This window comes from Mixophyes fleayi, chromosome 5 (assembly GCF_038048845.1).
Source record: "Mixophyes fleayi isolate aMixFle1 chromosome 5, aMixFle1.hap1, whole genome shotgun sequence".
NCBI lineage: Eukaryota > Metazoa > Chordata > Amphibia > Anura > Limnodynastidae > Mixophyes > Mixophyes fleayi.
Genome location: NC_134406.1, coordinates 79070356 through 79087629, shown reverse-complemented (window position 1 = coordinate 79087629; position 17274 = coordinate 79070356). Strand labels below are relative to the sequence as shown.

General features: G+C 39.1%; 1 protein-coding gene across 1 annotated transcript in view; it reads left to right on the top strand.

The window, feature by feature from the left end:
• Window positions 1–17274, top strand: part of CPNE4 (copine 4) — a 339071-nt gene that overhangs the window by 172199 nt on the left and 149598 nt on the right. Inside the window, exon 3 of the mRNA XM_075212441.1 lies at window positions 15712–15891. Coding sequence (XP_075068542.1) covers window positions 15712–15891 — 180 coding nt within the window. The remainder of the gene's footprint in view (window positions 1–15711; window positions 15892–17274) is intronic.

The window sequence follows — 17274 nt, the reverse complement described above, 5'->3', positions numbered from 1 at the left end:
CCAGACATTAGGAGGAGGAATGCTGGACTGGACTGCGTACTGGAATAAACTACTGGAATCTGGACCTGATGGTTTTGGATCGGTATTTTGTTTGTTCCTATACTATTACTCACCTCAATAACACTAATTTCTAGTCATTTCCTGTCAATTTGGACCACCTCACAGGTCACAATATTATTTTTATACGTTTTCGGACAAAGACTGCAGCAAGCTGGCTGGATGCTAAGCGACAGAGCAACGACACAATCACACGACGGTTCATAGCACATCTAGGAAACATTGCCACTCAGCAGTGGCAGAAAAAAAAAGTGGTGCTAGATGGAATTGTCCTTGGGACCTCCCACCCACCCATATGTTAAAAAACTTTAACAAACTCACACAGAAACAGGAGAGGTAGCAGGTATAGTTTAGCAAAGTTAGCACTTTAGTGACAAGGAGTGCCACTTTTGTGTCTGAAGTGATTGGTTTGTTTGGGCCCTCACAAAACAAGCTAACAATGGGCTTAAGGCAGCTAAGCTAACAGTGCTGTCAATGAACTGTAAGACTGCAGTAAGAGGCTTGTAAGAGCAATGACACAAACACACAGCAGTTTATATCACATCTAGGAAACATTGTCAGCGACACACAGCAGTGTCAGGAAAGAAAAGTTGTGCAAGATGGCATTGTCCTTGGGCCCTCCCACCCACCCTTATATTGAATCTTAAAAAGGACATGCACAGTGTAACACACTAAGCACTTCAGCGACAAGGAGTGCCACTTTTAATGGCTTAAGTGCTTGGTTTGTTTGGACCCTCTACAAAATAAGCTAACAATAGACTTAAGGCAGTGCTAACAGTGCTGTCAATGAACTCTGCAGTGGCAAGGTGTTGTTGTCATCATTTTCCGCATCATCCTCACACAATATTAATTCATCCCTGCTGGAATCCATAATTACAGAAGTCTCTGTAACAAAAATGTAAAAAAAAATCTTTTACCTTTTTAAAGAGAAAACCCCTCTCTAATAAAGGTGAAACTTTACTGTAGAAAAACATAAAATTGCCAACATGTAATTACACCCAAATTATTAATATGCATTCCAGCATCAGCTAGCTTCCTACTCTCAGCTAGATCCAACCACCTGCAATCTACACTCTCATCATCCTCACCCTCATCCTTAACCTCATCAGTGTGTACATCATCCTCACACAATACTAATTCATCCCTACTGGAATCCGCCATTACAGAAGTCTCTGTATTTTTATGTAATTGCCGGTAATGGCTTTCTCCGTGGAATTTGTAGTTCATTTTATGACAGAGCTGTCACGTGGCAGATGGTATCATCCATATACCAGACTTCATCAGGAGGTAAGTGGTTACCTCTTGATGAAGTCTGAGTTTACCTAGACGAAACGCGTTGAGTGACAGTGTTTTAGTGGCTACATCCTTTTCCTGCTCTGGAGTTACTGGCATGCAGTGGTTATTGGACATTACATTCTGAACTATATAAATGATACCATCTTCCACTGACTGCTTTAAATAAACCCAGATAAGCCTTTTATATTTGTTTTAATGTAAGTGTGATACTTACTCCTTGTGCAATAAATGTTTTAATTTTACAGTGTTACACTATGTTGGTTTCCTTTTATATCCAATTTGTACACTGTTAAGATATCAAGCAGCACAGTCCTAGAAGGAATGCCATCATTTGAAGTAGCAAGGGAAACCTGGATGAAGTTGTTCTCTATACAGATAAGCTTTAAAGATCTGTCAGCTGGTACGCATTTACACTATTGGAATAGCATTCCTGGGCATTGCTTGAAGTCTCTACTCATGATTTGCTATATATTCACATTTTGCACATTGTTTGTGTGGGATTCTCACGTCTAATACAATATATATAAATGTGAATTCCTTCTGCACTATTCTATCTCTTAATACCGCTATATATATGTTAGGAACCCCCCTAGCCGATACTGCACAACCCGGAGTCTGCTCTGCCAGTCAGGTGTTCACTGGAGCCCCTAGTAGTGGGGACAGGCTTGGCCGCAGATTGACAGAGGGTCGTGAAGTGCGTACCGGCTGGGGAGAACCCAGGAAAGCGGAGTGAGGTGCAGGCACTGGTCAAGGGCCGGCAGCAGACAACAAATCCAATAAACCAAGCTAAGGTGAAGGGTCACGGGCAAACAGGAAGGTCGTAAACACGCCAGAGGTCGGGGTCACAAGAAACACAGGCAGGATCCAAATACAGGCAAGGAGTCATACACGGGCAATCCAACAGAATATACAATGGACAGGAACAAAGCACAGAGCAGGTCAGCAGACTGGCAATAGAAGCTATAACCGGCAGTGAGGCTGCAGACCTCACTGCCTTAAATACAGACATAGACCAATCAGAGCTTGCCCCTGGGGAATACACACCTGCAGGCTAATTGCCTGCTATACCAACAGGCCAATCAGGGCTTATCCCTGAGGTATACAGTTGCAGGCTAATACCTGTTAATTCAGTACCAGCTGAAGCTAATTGCTGATCTCACGAATGCGCGTGCGCGCCCGGCTTCCTATACTGCTGGGGCGCCACGCTGCAGAAGCGTCCGACCGTTGCCGTGGCAACGGTCGGGAGTTGGGCGGAAGTGACGTCTCAGTCGTCATGGTGATGGCCGGGACGCCGGGGAGAATAGGAAGCGAGCCGCGGCGGCTGTGAGTACCGCTGTGGCTCATGACAATATAGCAACATTACACTATTTTGTCGCCCTGTCCCATGTGCTCTTTTTCCTAGATTGTTTCCAGATTCACCGTCTGTCTGTGAGAATTGGCAGCCGCCTGCAATTAGGCCAGTGTCTGAAGATACCTTGAGGAACGTAACCAAATCTGTTCAGTATTAGGTTACGCGCCTGAATGTCTGTGCGTTTTCATTTATATATATATATATATATATATATACATTGCATTTTTCGTCATAGAACTCACCGCAACTTTCTCTTTTCACCGGATTTTCCAAGTTTTAAAAATAACAAAAACATTTGATGTTTGGTCAATGTGGACTTGAATCGCCCTGGCGAGCGCAGCAGGTCGGCAGCAAAATCATGAAAACGGTGCATGCGGGCTGCTTGTTTGTCGAGTCCGATGCATGCATACTTCGTCCTCACTGGTTGTGATGGCACTGCTCGGCTTGTGGCGCTGCTCAGCTTGTGATTGGTAGTGTGGTCGCGCGCTGAGAGCTTAATGCTTCTTGCAAAAAAAGCACTGTGTGTATATATATATATATATAAAATATATATGGACAAAAGTGTTTGGACGCTTGACCATTACACCAGCAGGGACTGTAATGACATTGTATTCAAATACATATATCTTAATATGGAGTTTGTCCCCCTTTTGCAGCAATAACAGCTTCCACTCTTCTTGGATGACTTTCCACCAGATGTTGAAGTGTTTCTGTGGAATTTGTGCCCATTCATTGTATAGAGCATTTATGAGGTCAGGCACTGATGTTGGACGAGAAGGCCTGGCTCGCAGTCTCCGTTCCAGTTCATCCCAAAGGTGTTCGATGGGGTTGAGGTCAGGGCTCTGTGTGGGCCAGTCAAATTCTTCCACACAAACTCATCAAACCATGTCTTTGTAGTCCTTGCTTTGTGCACTGGGGCATGGTCATGTTGGAATAGAAAAGGGTCTTCCCTAAACTGTTGCCACAAGGTTGGAAGCATAACATTGTCCAAAATATCTTGGTATGCTAAAGCCTTAAGATTACCCTTCACTGATAAGGGACCTAACCTAAACCCTGAAAAACAGTCCTGTACCATTATCCCTCCTCCACCAAACTTCACAGATGGCATAATGCAGTCAGACAGGTAATGTTCTCCTGGCATCCGATAAAAACCCAGGCTCGCCCATCTGACTGCCAAACAGAGAAGCGTGATTCGTCACTCCACAGAACACGTTTCCACTGCTCCACAGTGCACTGTCGGTGTACTGTACACCACTCCATCCGACGCTTGGCATTAATCTTGGGAACGTGAGGCTTGCATGCAGCTGCTCGACCATGGAAACCCAGTCCCTTAAGCTCCTGACGCACAGTTTTTGTGCTTACATTAATTGTTCATGTCAGTGGAAGTTCGGAACTCATCAGCTATGTAATCAGCAGAGCATTGGCGACTTTTATGCACCATACGCCTTTGCAGTAGTTGATCACACTCTATGATTTCACGTGGTTCCTAAACACTACCACTTTGTAATAATATCACTTACATTTGATTGTGGAATATCCAGCAGGGATGAAATTTCACAAACTTTCTTATTGCAAAGGTGGCATCCTATCACAGTACCATGCTTGAAGTCACTGAGCTCTTCAGATCGTACCATTTTGTATCAAAATGTTGTTTACAAATGTTTGCAAACAGAGACTGCTAGGTACTTCATTTTATACACCTCTGACAACGGGTCTGATTGAAACACCTCAATTCAATAATGAACAGGGGTGGACATTAGTCCATGTATCTGTGTGTGTGTGTGTGTATATATGTATATATATATATATATATATATATATATATATATATATATATACATACATACATACATACATACATATCTATCTATCTATCTATCTATCTATCTATCTATATACATATATATGTATGCATGTTGTATGTGTGTCATAGGCTTTCATTCCCACCTACTTTTTTTAGCCATGTTGATTTAGAGAGGATCTGGACCTTTACAGTCCAATTATGTTAACATTTCTGAGTCGTTTTTTAATTTTAATGATTAAGCACCAGAGAATAGAAAGTCATTAACCACTGTTCCAAATGACTGCAGTGTGTAAGAGGGCATTGATAACCACATAAAGGAAAGATGTTTGTAATTTTGATTTTCACTATATGGCCAAATTATATTAGAAATGAAATTCTAATTAACAATACAACATCTACTGTGATGGTCTTTAAAGTGTACCTGTCATGCATGTTTGAACAATCTGTCATTAAAACAATACAGACTGAGTAACAGCATAATGGCAAGATACAGTTATTAACACATATAAAACTCATCTCTGTCTAATACTCATAACCATAGGGATGTAGGCCTATTAGCCTTATGTGTGAGCTGTTCTGTGAGCATTCAAATCATCTCCAACCTTCTACAGTTTGATAAAGTCAAATAAAACTTCTCATGAACACAATGAACATGCTCCTACCAGAACATGAAAAGTTCCTACTTTCATTAATAGTCATTTCATTAATGTTAATATTTCATCCTTAGACCTGATGGAAATGTGACTAAGCTTTTCAGCCAGAGTTTGGTGAGGAGAGGAAACTGATCATAATGAGCCTGATCTAATATCACTCTGATTCACTGCTAGAGTTCAGTACAGAAGTGGAGATAGATGGAGGTAGGTAATCCTACCGCACCACCATGGATTGGGCAATATATGGGAGAAATGGGCCACCAGGGACTGTGCAATATATGGGCAAATTTGGCCACCATGAACTAGGCAAATATAGCAACATGGTGCCACCAGACTATGCAATATATGGGCACAGGTGGACTCTTGGGTAAATACGAGAATACAAGGCCATCAGGGACTGGACAATATATGGCCACAATTCTCTACACGGTCCTGGGCAATATATACACAAATTGGGTCACCATGCACTGGGCAGTATATGTGGCTTCAATGGGACACTAGGGGCTGTGCAATATATGAACACACTGGACTGGACCACCAATAGTCAAATTATGGTAATAAATAGGCAGCCAGGAATAGGCTTGGTATTGTGCACTGGCCACTAGTCTTCTCTGCGAAAGCCACACTCCCAAACCAATTAAAACACAGCAATTTTGCACGGATCTCTTCCTGGCACATTTCTTCCTATTGATGGATCTGGAATGTTGGCATGCCTGTACAAGTGACATACAGCACCAGCTATAACATAACCATTTATACAGCCCATTCTGTTTGCTGACGTTGGGTGGTACATCTCTATGGTGTTCAGCTACTCCCCATCCATTCTGGACTGCCTACTGACTACTTCAACTGCTATTGAGGCCGGCTGTTCTGGAGGATTGTGAGTCTAGGAATATCTTGGATTCTCTGCACTTTGTTATATACTGTTGATAAGTACACAGTGACATTTTGCAGTACCACATCTGATTTGGGTTAACCTCATGCTCTGATATTGGGACTTTCTATATTTTTGTCTGTTGATTGCAGATCCATCTGCATATTATCCTGAACCTGATAATCTGCATATGATTCTAAACCTCATAATCTGCATGTGATTCTGAAGTTTGTAATCTGCATACTTGCATTTTATACTAAATCTGATAATCTGCATCTGATACTCTCTATTTATGGTTTCTTGCAGATCAATTATGTTATAAAATAGACTGTTATAGCTTGGGGCAACTCCACCAGTTGTGAGCAAAATTATTATTATTATTATTATTATTATTATTATTATTAATAATAATCTTTATTTATAGGACGCCACAAGGTATCTGCAGCGCTTACATAATACAGACAGTGGACCATACTTGGTAGGACCATACAAAACAATAAACAAAAAATACCAGGACTTCAACGCTCCCAACATAGTTTACACATTGAAGATGTAGCAGAAGATTAGGTAGAGAGACAGGAAAGAAGAGGGCCCTGCTCAATTAGCAAAAGTACTAATCTGGCAATATAAGTGTCAACAAAGGTCCAATGGTGATGGGTTAAAGATACAAATCCTGGAGGGGATGAGTTACCACCAATAATATAATTTATATGAGTGTCCTGTTACATATTGAGGTCTTAGGCAAATTTTGACAAATTGAATACCAATCCTCATGAGTGAGTGTAAGCCACATCACCTGTTCCCAAGTACTCTCAAAACAATAACTTTCAAGTGAAGGTGGGGCAATCATTATTTTGTTTAAAGTGTTAAAACCTATTTCCTTATCTTTATTGGTAAAAATGGTGCTTGTTAAAGACCAAATAGAAATAAAAAAGGAAAACAAGAGTCAATAGAAAACAAAAACAATTTCCTATATGACAATTGGTGGTACGTGGTAAACATTTATCAACATTGAGGGTACTTGGTAGACAATTACAAACATTAGGTGGCAAATTATTGTCAATTAAATATTTGCATATCACTATCTCCCTTAAGAAACTGAACCAGAGAAAAAAATATAACATCCAACACAGATTACTAGAGCCAATATTTCAAAGTTATTTATCAAGATCAACATGAACTCAAATTAAGCTACATATGTGCATTTTCAGATAATCCTTTTTCACTTTACACTTTAGCTGATCATGAGATATAGAAGGCCGTGTAATGCATCTGATACAGTCAAGTGATTTGTCTCTTTTGATATAACTGTAGCTTTCTCTCTAGTCTTTTGCAGAATAGTTGTTGACCTCAATCAATAATGGAGCATACAGTCTAACTATCACAGGAAAGGAATATAATGACTGATACAAGGGACAGATAACGATACACAATAAATTGCTCTGGAAACCTCTTAGACATAGACAGCACTGTGTGATAAACGTTTATTGGCTAATACTGTAAACCTAAGCACACAGGACAATTTTATTGTCATTTAAGACAAATATTTTATTGTTTTCTATGTTTCAGAAATAATTGTATTATTATATTTTCATATTCTTGTAGCATTTACGCAATTCACACCCAGAACAAGACTTTCTAACTAGTATCCTGCAACATATAGTACATAGGGGCCTATTTATCAAGCCCTAAATCATGTGGAAATGGATTTTGCAGCACAGTTTGGGCATTTTTAAGCAAAGTGGTCATTTAACAAAATCCTAACGCAGGAGATATTGAAGATTAAGCAAATTACCACACAAACCAGCAGTTCCCAAAATACTCAATGGGGACTGCGGTGTGGGCAAATTTCTTAACGTTCAAAAAGCTTTGTTTTTTGGAGCTAGTTCCCCATTGCTAACGCCATGTGAAGATGGCGATGGCCATTTAATCCTACAGGGAGAGTAACTTCAGATCCTCCTCTAGCAGTCTTCCTGCTCTCCCCTGAGTTAATCAACATATATTACCTCTGTACATGCGCGACCCTGTGGAACAAAAGTGCAATCAATAGTAAATAGGCTCCATAGTCACAAAAAGTCGAACACTGAACCTGTCTCCTGAGTATGCCTAATGTTTGGGAAGTGATCTTTGGTGTGTAAAGACAGGAATTTGGGGGGTGATACAATGTATAGTAATTTTCATGTAAACGCCCTTTTTCATAGAATATGCTTTGCCTTAAAACAGTACACACAGTGTATAGAAGTTTAGGCATTTTATAGACACATGAAGATATGTTTAAAGAGCAATAAGATATACTTTAAACATCTCCTGTTGCTGCGCCATACTCAAGAAACCATTCATCATTGTCAACATGGAGGGGAAGGAATACTAGCTTATTTAAAAAAAATTAGATTTTTGCTAAGAAGGTTTTTTACACTCCTGAAGATGATCTTTGCTCTAGGGGTAGAGCACCTGCAACAGATATCTTTCCTAACAGGCATGTCTCAAAGTAGATTGCCAGGTGTGGGCAGTAGGACCAATGAGAAGCCACTTTCACAGATAATGCAGCATCTGAGTTGTCCTCCCGGAACTAAGCTATGAGTGCAGAGCCCAGTGTAGTAGAGCGGCACAGACGATATAGTGCCCTAAGGGAAACTTCAGTTCCCCTCTGAGCACTTTTATATTTAGCACTCCGGAATGCTGATCGCTAGGCATTTGGGGTAACAATAGGTCAAGGGATGCTGTCAGTTATTAGCTGTTGTACTGATATATCACAGCCCTTCTTGTTCAGTGCACATGGAGAGGGGAGAGGATATCAGTTCTGCAAAATTGTAGTACACATTTTCTCCTTCGCAACACATTGCCATTAATTAAGCAATTCTACATATGCAGCTGATTATATAAGTATCACCAGAGCATAATTTAAATAGTCATCATCATTTATTTCTATAGCGCCACTAATTCCGCAGCACTGTACAGAGAACTCACATCAGTCCCTGCCCCATTGGGGCTTACAGTCGAAATTCCCTAACACACACGCACACAGACTAGGATCAATTTGTTAGCAGCCAATTACCCTACCAGTATGTTTATTGAGTGTGGGAGGAAACCGGAGCACCGAAGGAAACCCACGCAAACACAGGGAGAACATCCAAACTCCTCACAGATAAGGCCATGGTTGGGAATTGCTTTGAGGCAGAAGTGCTAACCACTTAGCCACCGTAGTCCTTTCTGTTCATGTGTAAAGCTTGTTAAGAAACAACAGTGTCTTACTGAACACCTTCAGTAATGCTCAAGAGTTACTTAAGGTTCAAGTAAGATAGTTCATTTTTGACTCCTCCACACTATGAAAAGGCAATAATGTAGTATATATGCATATAGCATATAATAGTTTAATAATATAATTATCTAAACAGTTGAAGGCTATATTGAGGCGCTAAACAACAATTGACCATTTTCATTGAAATGTTCTGTTGCTTTTTTTTTCCTGCCATCAGAAAGCCCTAGTGAACTAAATAAAGCATCCGGAGCTCATTAAAAACATTTAGTACCACTTGAAAATGACAACAGAGTGATTTCATGGAAATAATACTGTATACTGATTATACACTAAAAACACAAAGCTCAAGACTAAAGTATTGTTCCCTAATGGACAAGAAACACAAGGAGTGGCTCACATAAAAAATACACCAATAAAAAAACCCATCAATAACAACAAAAACAAAAGATGTCATATTCTAATAAATTTAAATCAACTGTAGCACACAAACCATAAAAGCTAATGCATCCGTTTCAATGTTGTAAATACTGTGAATCCTCCAAATACACCCACCCGTCTGGGAAGATGAGCCTTCCCATGTCATAAAATCAAACTAAATAATGGCAGCGATGTTTATTGCTAATAATCTGTTTCCCCTGTTTCTTGCAACTTGCAAGTTTATTATATTCCTCTTATTCCTCTACCTGTTCCAAGAAAAATTTAAGCTCATATTTCTGTGATTGTTCCAATGTAAAGTGAGGAGTCAGATCATCGGGAACCAGATCTGAAATGATCCTTCTGGTGGGGTCTGGTGGGCTATATGCCTAAGATCCTTGCTTTGGCTTTCTTGATCATTATAGGTATATCACTAAGCCTCGTTTATGAAATATTTAGGATTTTTATCATTTAGATAATGTCACTTGTGAACTACAAATCAATCAATCTGACACTTTATTTTTGCATGGCACAGAAAAACAAAATATATTTCTTGTGATAGTTTCACATAAAGCAGGACTGAGCAAACTACAATCAAGAGGAAACATACATCGATCAGTCACAACAATTAAACCAATGACAGGTGAAGTGTATAACATTGGCACCTGTCAACGGGTTAGATATATTAGGCAGAAAGTGAACAGTCAGTTCTAGAAATTGATGTATTGGAAGCAGGAAAAGTGGGCATGCGCAAGGATCTGAACAAAAATAACAAGGACCAAATTGTGGTGGCTATAGATGACTAGGTCAGTGCATCTCCAAAATAGCAGGTCTTGTGGGGTGTTCCCACTATGCAGTGGTTAGTACCTACCAAAACTGGTACAAGGAAGGACAACTGGTGAACCAGGATCATGGGTGCCCAAAGCTCATTGATACAAGTTGGGAGTGAAGCCTAGCCCGTCTAGTACAATACCACAGAAGGAGTTAGTGTACCACAAATTGCTGAAAAAGTTAATGCTGGCTATTATAGAAAGGTGTTAGAACACACAGTGCATTGCAGCTTGCTGTGTATGGGGCTGAAAGCCTCAGAGTGCCCATGCTGACCCCCATCCACCTCCAAAAGTGCATAAAATGGGCACATGAGAGCCAGAACTGGATCATGGAGCAATAAAATAAAGTGGCCTGGTCTGATAAATCATGTTTTCTTTTAAATCATGTGGGCGGCTGGTTGTCTGTGCGTCGTTTACCTGGGGAAGAAATGGCACCAAGATACACTATGGGTAGAAGGCAAGCCGGCGGAGGTAGTGTGATGCTCTGGGCAATGTTCTATTGGGAAACCTTGGGTCCTGGCATTTATGTGGAAGTTACTTTGACACTTACCACCTACCTAAACATTGTGCAGACCAACTACACCCCTTCTTGCCAACAGTACTCCCTGATGGCAGTGGCCTCTTTGAGCAGGATAATGTGCCCTGCCACATTGTAAATATTCTTCAGGAATGGTTTGAGGACAAAAGTACTTAAAGGACACAGGACACCTTCAGAGGTCTTGTGGAGTCCATGCCTAGGCGAGTCAAAGCTCTTTTTGCTGCACAAGGGGGACCTACACAATATTAGGCAGGTGGTTTTAGTGTTGTGGCTGATCAGTGTATCTGCTGTCATGATAAGTACATGGAGAAAAATAAAAGTTGTTTGATTAAAATACACAGTACACAATATTTCCATTTTTTAAAAAAGTTTAACATTTTAGCAGGTTCAATGTAAAGTAATATTATTGCAATGACATATTACACACAACTACACATTAATTAGATCTCCATGCAGACTCAGGATATTACAGCACATGAACTAGTACACTATTGCTAGAAGCAAAACACTATCAATAGCAAAGATGGAGTGTTAAGCCTTAAATAGTGCAGGCAACCAATCAGGATAATGAAGTTAACACACCTTCAGTGCAGCTCAGCCTAAGTGAAAGCAGAGAGCTCTCATACACAGGGTAACCAGGGCCGGTGCTAGGGTTCTTGGCGCCCTAGGCAAAATATGAAGATAGCCCCCCACCCCGTCAGTGTTCATGTGTGAGTGCGGCGGGCGCATCCATTAAAAAAAATGTAAAACAGCAGGCGCCATTCCACCGCTGTACTCTGTCCCAAACACCGCTGTAAAAAGAGGAATAAGGAACAACAGCGCTGCTCTGAGATGTGTAATATATAGAGCTGCCAGTGTGGGTCTATAGCGGACGAATTCCAAAATTTCCCCAGCAAGGTAAAACAAAACAAACAAACTAGAAAGGACCCACGGCGCAAAAGTATGACATAAAAGAAAAAAGGGGGGGGGACAATGCAGTAGAATTAATGTAGTGTGGATATAAAACTATCCACTGATTAAGGTACTAATAAATAATTTCTTATATTTGCCTAATTGGCAAAAAGTAATATGTGACAATAAAAACAGTAACATAACAAAATCTATACGAAATCTTCTGTAGGCAAAGAGAAAAGGAATGTGATAGATGGAATACTAAATAGGCAAAGTCCAAAGATATATCAATCAAATAAATGTCCAAGGAAAAGAAAAGCTTCCATCGAGATAAAATGTATGCCAAATAGGTAATCTAAAATGTGCATGCACAAGATAAAAAGGTCCATAATAGTCAAAAATATATTAAGAACTTACAAATAAAAAAAGATAAAAAGGTCCCTCATGAAGATGGTGGCAGTCCAGGATCTTTACAAACATGCAGGAGCCCCAAATGATAAGTTTTTTCTTTCAAATGAACGCGGTGCACCGCCAACTCTGGCCCATTGAATCGGTCTACTGTCATTTCCTGTGATTTGGAACGCAACTTGTGGTCCAAATGCTGAACTTCCGGTTTGTTCGGCTGGGACACAAACTTGCGCTCGCGTTCCGCTGTAGGTGATATAACTGTAAAGTTCTCTTCCTCAAAAAATAAACCATATAAAAACAGTACTGCACAATTGTCAACGCGTTTCACCCAAACACCGCTGACTAGATTAGAAAACCTAGTCAGTGGCGCCCTGCAGGTCCCGGCGCCCTAGGCAACTGCCTAAGGTTGCCTAATGGAAGCTCCAGGCCTGAGGGTAACAGAAACAGATAACAGAACCAGAATCCTAACTCAAAGTTTTTGGCTGAGATAAAAAGTCATTTTAAGACTCTCACTGACATTAGCATGTCTTCCACCAGAATTCTTTCTTCTACAGCTACCAATACAAGTACCTAACTATATTGATTGTTTGCAGTGCTGCAACTTCTTAAATTTCTACGACATGGAGATCCCCCGACCTTCCTCTATTACAGCTGTAAAAAGCAGAGATTGGTATACCTGCAAAATGGAACATATTACTTGCATTATGAATAACTCATCTACTTTATTCGATAAGACATGTATTCCCTGGTTAAAACACTACAACATTGAAAACACATCTTATTATACTCTTTTGGTGGCAAATGTGCTTTTGTCAAATTATTTAGTAGTTTAGTCTCATTAATTTACGGAAATATTAAGTATTGAATAGAGGGACATATTCCATGTTGGGTGAACATGGCCCAATTGAAGGTGTATTCACTTAAAATGTGTCTACTCTAAATATGGACCTTGCTTAATGCCTGTAAATATTTACCATGCAGGGGCAGGCTGGACTGGGGGGCAGAAAGGCATCTGCCCCCCCCCCGGGCTGGTCACATAGTTGGCTACCTTGGGCTGGGTCACTGGTCTACTTGCATTAGTTTTCTTCCTGTAAAATATTCCTAATAGGCTGCTTAGCCAAGCACTTTCCTTATGTTTGTAAATGTGGCACAGTTCTGTGTAAGTACAGCAGTATACAGCATACAATATGATAAAATCCATACATGTTAAACTTGAAGTGAAAGCAGCACTGAAGTCCCCTTATTGTCCAGAAAGCAATAACTGCTATGGTTAGTAAGGGGTAACAAGCATAAAAGTTACATTTGATAAAGAAAAAATGATGGTTAAACAAGGAAGTAGGCACTGCTTTGACATGACTGGTCTACCTTCATGTACTGGGTAACAAGGCACGTTTGCTTCCACGTAAATGGACAATTAAATTGCATTTTGGTGCAAAAGAAAATTTAAAGACCTTGCTAGAATGAGTTTACAGCTAAGATTGAACTGTGATACAATGTAATAGGAAGCATTACTGGCATCAAGCATTTTTTTTATTAAAATAAAGTTGCATAAAACAATTTATGTTTTTCAGATGCTTTCAATTCTAGCACATTGAGTGACAGGTTTTCTCAGCAGCCGTATCTGAATATGCAGTATGGGGGAAGGGCAGGTTTTCTCAGTTAGCTGTTGACAGATCTCTGTGATGAGCACTTGTTTCAGTTTTTTTAAGTGACATTGGAGGATCCTTTCAATAGTTTTTTCAGATATTTCAATGTTTTCCAACTGTGTAGTGTTGTTGTACGTGTTAAGGACTAGAGATTATATATAATCGAGTATCGCAGAGTTGTGAAGTTTTGGTGATGTAATCTTCAAGTTCCACTCTTGCTTTGTCATTTCACGGAATGTCATTCTGCCCAGTGAGCTGTTGCAAAGTGGGATATACACCAGTTTGTATAGAGTATCTTGTGTGAAATTGCTCTGCAAATGTCAAGAAAGTGGGTGCATGCATATACTTCAGGGGAGGTAGGACGAGCGTGCATGTGCAGGCCGGATACACTAAAGGCGTGTACTTACAAAGTTGGCTCATGCAGACTTGCAGAAACATGCATATATACACATCTGTTAGGAGGCAGATGTTTGCAACTGCTATCGGCCAGGTGCAAATATGATGATGGTGATGATGTCAACTGGTGATGCATACAACTCATATGGGCGGAAATACACTTGTTTTCCATGCTCCTTTTAAAGAGTAAGTTATGTCTGTTTGGATCCAACTCTGCATCAGCCCCTGTATTCGTAAATTTGTATTTCATGGAATATATTGGCCATTAATACAGCTGTAAAGATGACAGTCGATTCATTCTGCTTTGTGGTGTTGTTAGAATAGGATTGTAAACAGCGAAGTTTTGTGGCCAAATGAGTAATAGGCAAATATTTTATGAAACACTTTTGACCATTTCGCTGATCTCTGTTAAGGACCTTTGTAGGGATGGTTTACCATAAAGGACATAAATACTCACTTTATCACCTATATTAATGTTTTTTTTAATGAGGCAATGCTCTGTAATATATATATATATATATATATATATATATATATATATATATATATATATATATATATATTTATGTCTGAACTAAATTGTGAATGAGAAGACATTAGGACTTTTTATTTTATGTTAATATTTTTATTATGATGATATTTGGATTAGTGGTATGAGCTGACTCTTTATTATCAGCAACCTCTGAGGTTTTGTGTGTGTGAGGAAAATGCTTTGTGACCTTTACATATTAATAGCAAATATGCTCTAATAGTTAAAATGCCCACAAATTTAAGATATAGAATGTCTGCATTCATAAGAAGTTGGAAGCCAGTGCCTTCCATTGGTGTTTTGTATGCCGCAAATCATAAAATGTCCCTTAAGAAGAAAGAAGGATTTCTTTGATTTAGTCATGTTCATTAGATTATTCATGCACCACAATATTTATACCAGCAATCACTTATCTTGCTGTCTGAATTTCAAAATACTTAATGTTGTATGAAAGACTACAAAAATGACTGCAGTTCATGCACAGTTTTTAACAGCAATAACCAATTAAATTATGGTTGTTGTATATATCGATCTCATATCTATCTTTCTTTGTATCTATCTATCTATCTATCTATCTATCTATCTATCTATCTATCTATCTTGAAAGAAAGACCTTGGCTGACAAAAAGGGCTCTTTTACCATATTTTTTTGACAAGTTTACGTCAGCATTTTATACTAGCAAAATTATTTTTCTCTTTATGTTTTTTTTTAATATTACTGTATATCTAAGAAAATGTTCTGATCATTTTACTATTTACTCGCAGGTGGACAGAACAGAGGTCATCAGAACATGCATCAACCCTATTTTCTCTAAAATTTTCACCGTCGATTTTTATTTTGAAGAAGTTCAACGCCTACGATTTGAAGTTCATGACATTAGCAGCAATCACAACGGCCTGAAAGATGCAGATTTCCTTGGGGGCATGGAGTGCACTTTGGGGCAAGTAAGTGTATCTGTATCATTCAAATTAATTAACAGACTTCTACAACATTTCGATTAACCATCATCAAATTAGGTATAATTTATATGTCTGTACGTACATGAAGAGTATAGTTGTTATCTGTTGTCTATAAAAATTAATTTGAATGCAGAAATATATTCATGTTAAAAATTCGGCACAGTGGTCCTATTTAGATCTAATAGACAATCTGCACTTGGACAAACTATGTTGCGATGTAAGCGTTGTAAATTAAATTGTTTTTTGCATGCATGAATGATACTGACTGCTTTTGAATGTATCAAGACAAAGGGCTAGATTTACTAAGCTGCGGGTTTGAAAAAGTGGGGATGTTGCCTATAGCAACCAATCAGATTCTAGCTGTCATTTATTTCGTACCGTCTACAAAATGACAGCTAGAATCTGATTGGTTGCTATAGGCAACATCCCCACTTTTTCAAACCCGCAGCTTAGTAAATCTAGCCCAAAGAGTGGTGAAACAGATCACCTAGAAGAGGTTGTTGACTGAGGCACTTCAGTCCATTGGAGAATTTAAAAACAAATTTTATTAGAAATCATCTATAAAATCAATTAGACCAGATATCATTAAGGTCGGCGAATATTAAAATAGAGAGGTGATGAGAAATAAAAGATAAGTGATAAAGATTGTTAAAAATACCCTTTCGGGAAGCCGGTAGTCACTTAATTGTGACACTTATAGTTAGATGGGGAAAGTACCCATTAGTATAGACACTGTATCATTAGATTCAAAATAACACAATTAATAGAGATTTAATTTCATTTCCTATATTCATTGATACACTGTGTCATTTCTCACATATACTTAGCCAAATGTGTCCACTCTGGATTAGATAACAGCAGTTCTTATAGAAATGTGCTTATGAAGGTTATAGTTTCCAACACCACTGAGGTGTTAAAGTCTGACACGGATATTCAGGGGAGCTTTGCAATGAAGCACTAAATTACATGTCCACCAAGTCAAGACACTAGATACATGATTAAGAAAGTGTAATTATTCAGGTAAGAATAATGTAGTCTGCCTTTTGCTCACTGAATTATGAATGCTGAAAGACAATGGGCAAGAACATTGCCTGCTCTCACTGTATATTAAATGCACTTTACCACAAAATATTATTGGAAGTTGTGCCAGATGGTTTACATGAATATGAATGCATGTTAAAGAATAAATATGTTTAATTGTCCGATATATCATTTATATAAGTAGATTCTGTTGGGTTATACAACCATGTATTGTGTTTCTATTTAGGTAGATGCAGTTGTCAGCACACTAATTCAGGAGGATTTCTTTGATTTAGTCATGTTCATTAGATTATTCATGCACCACAAGGTTTATACCAGCAATCACTT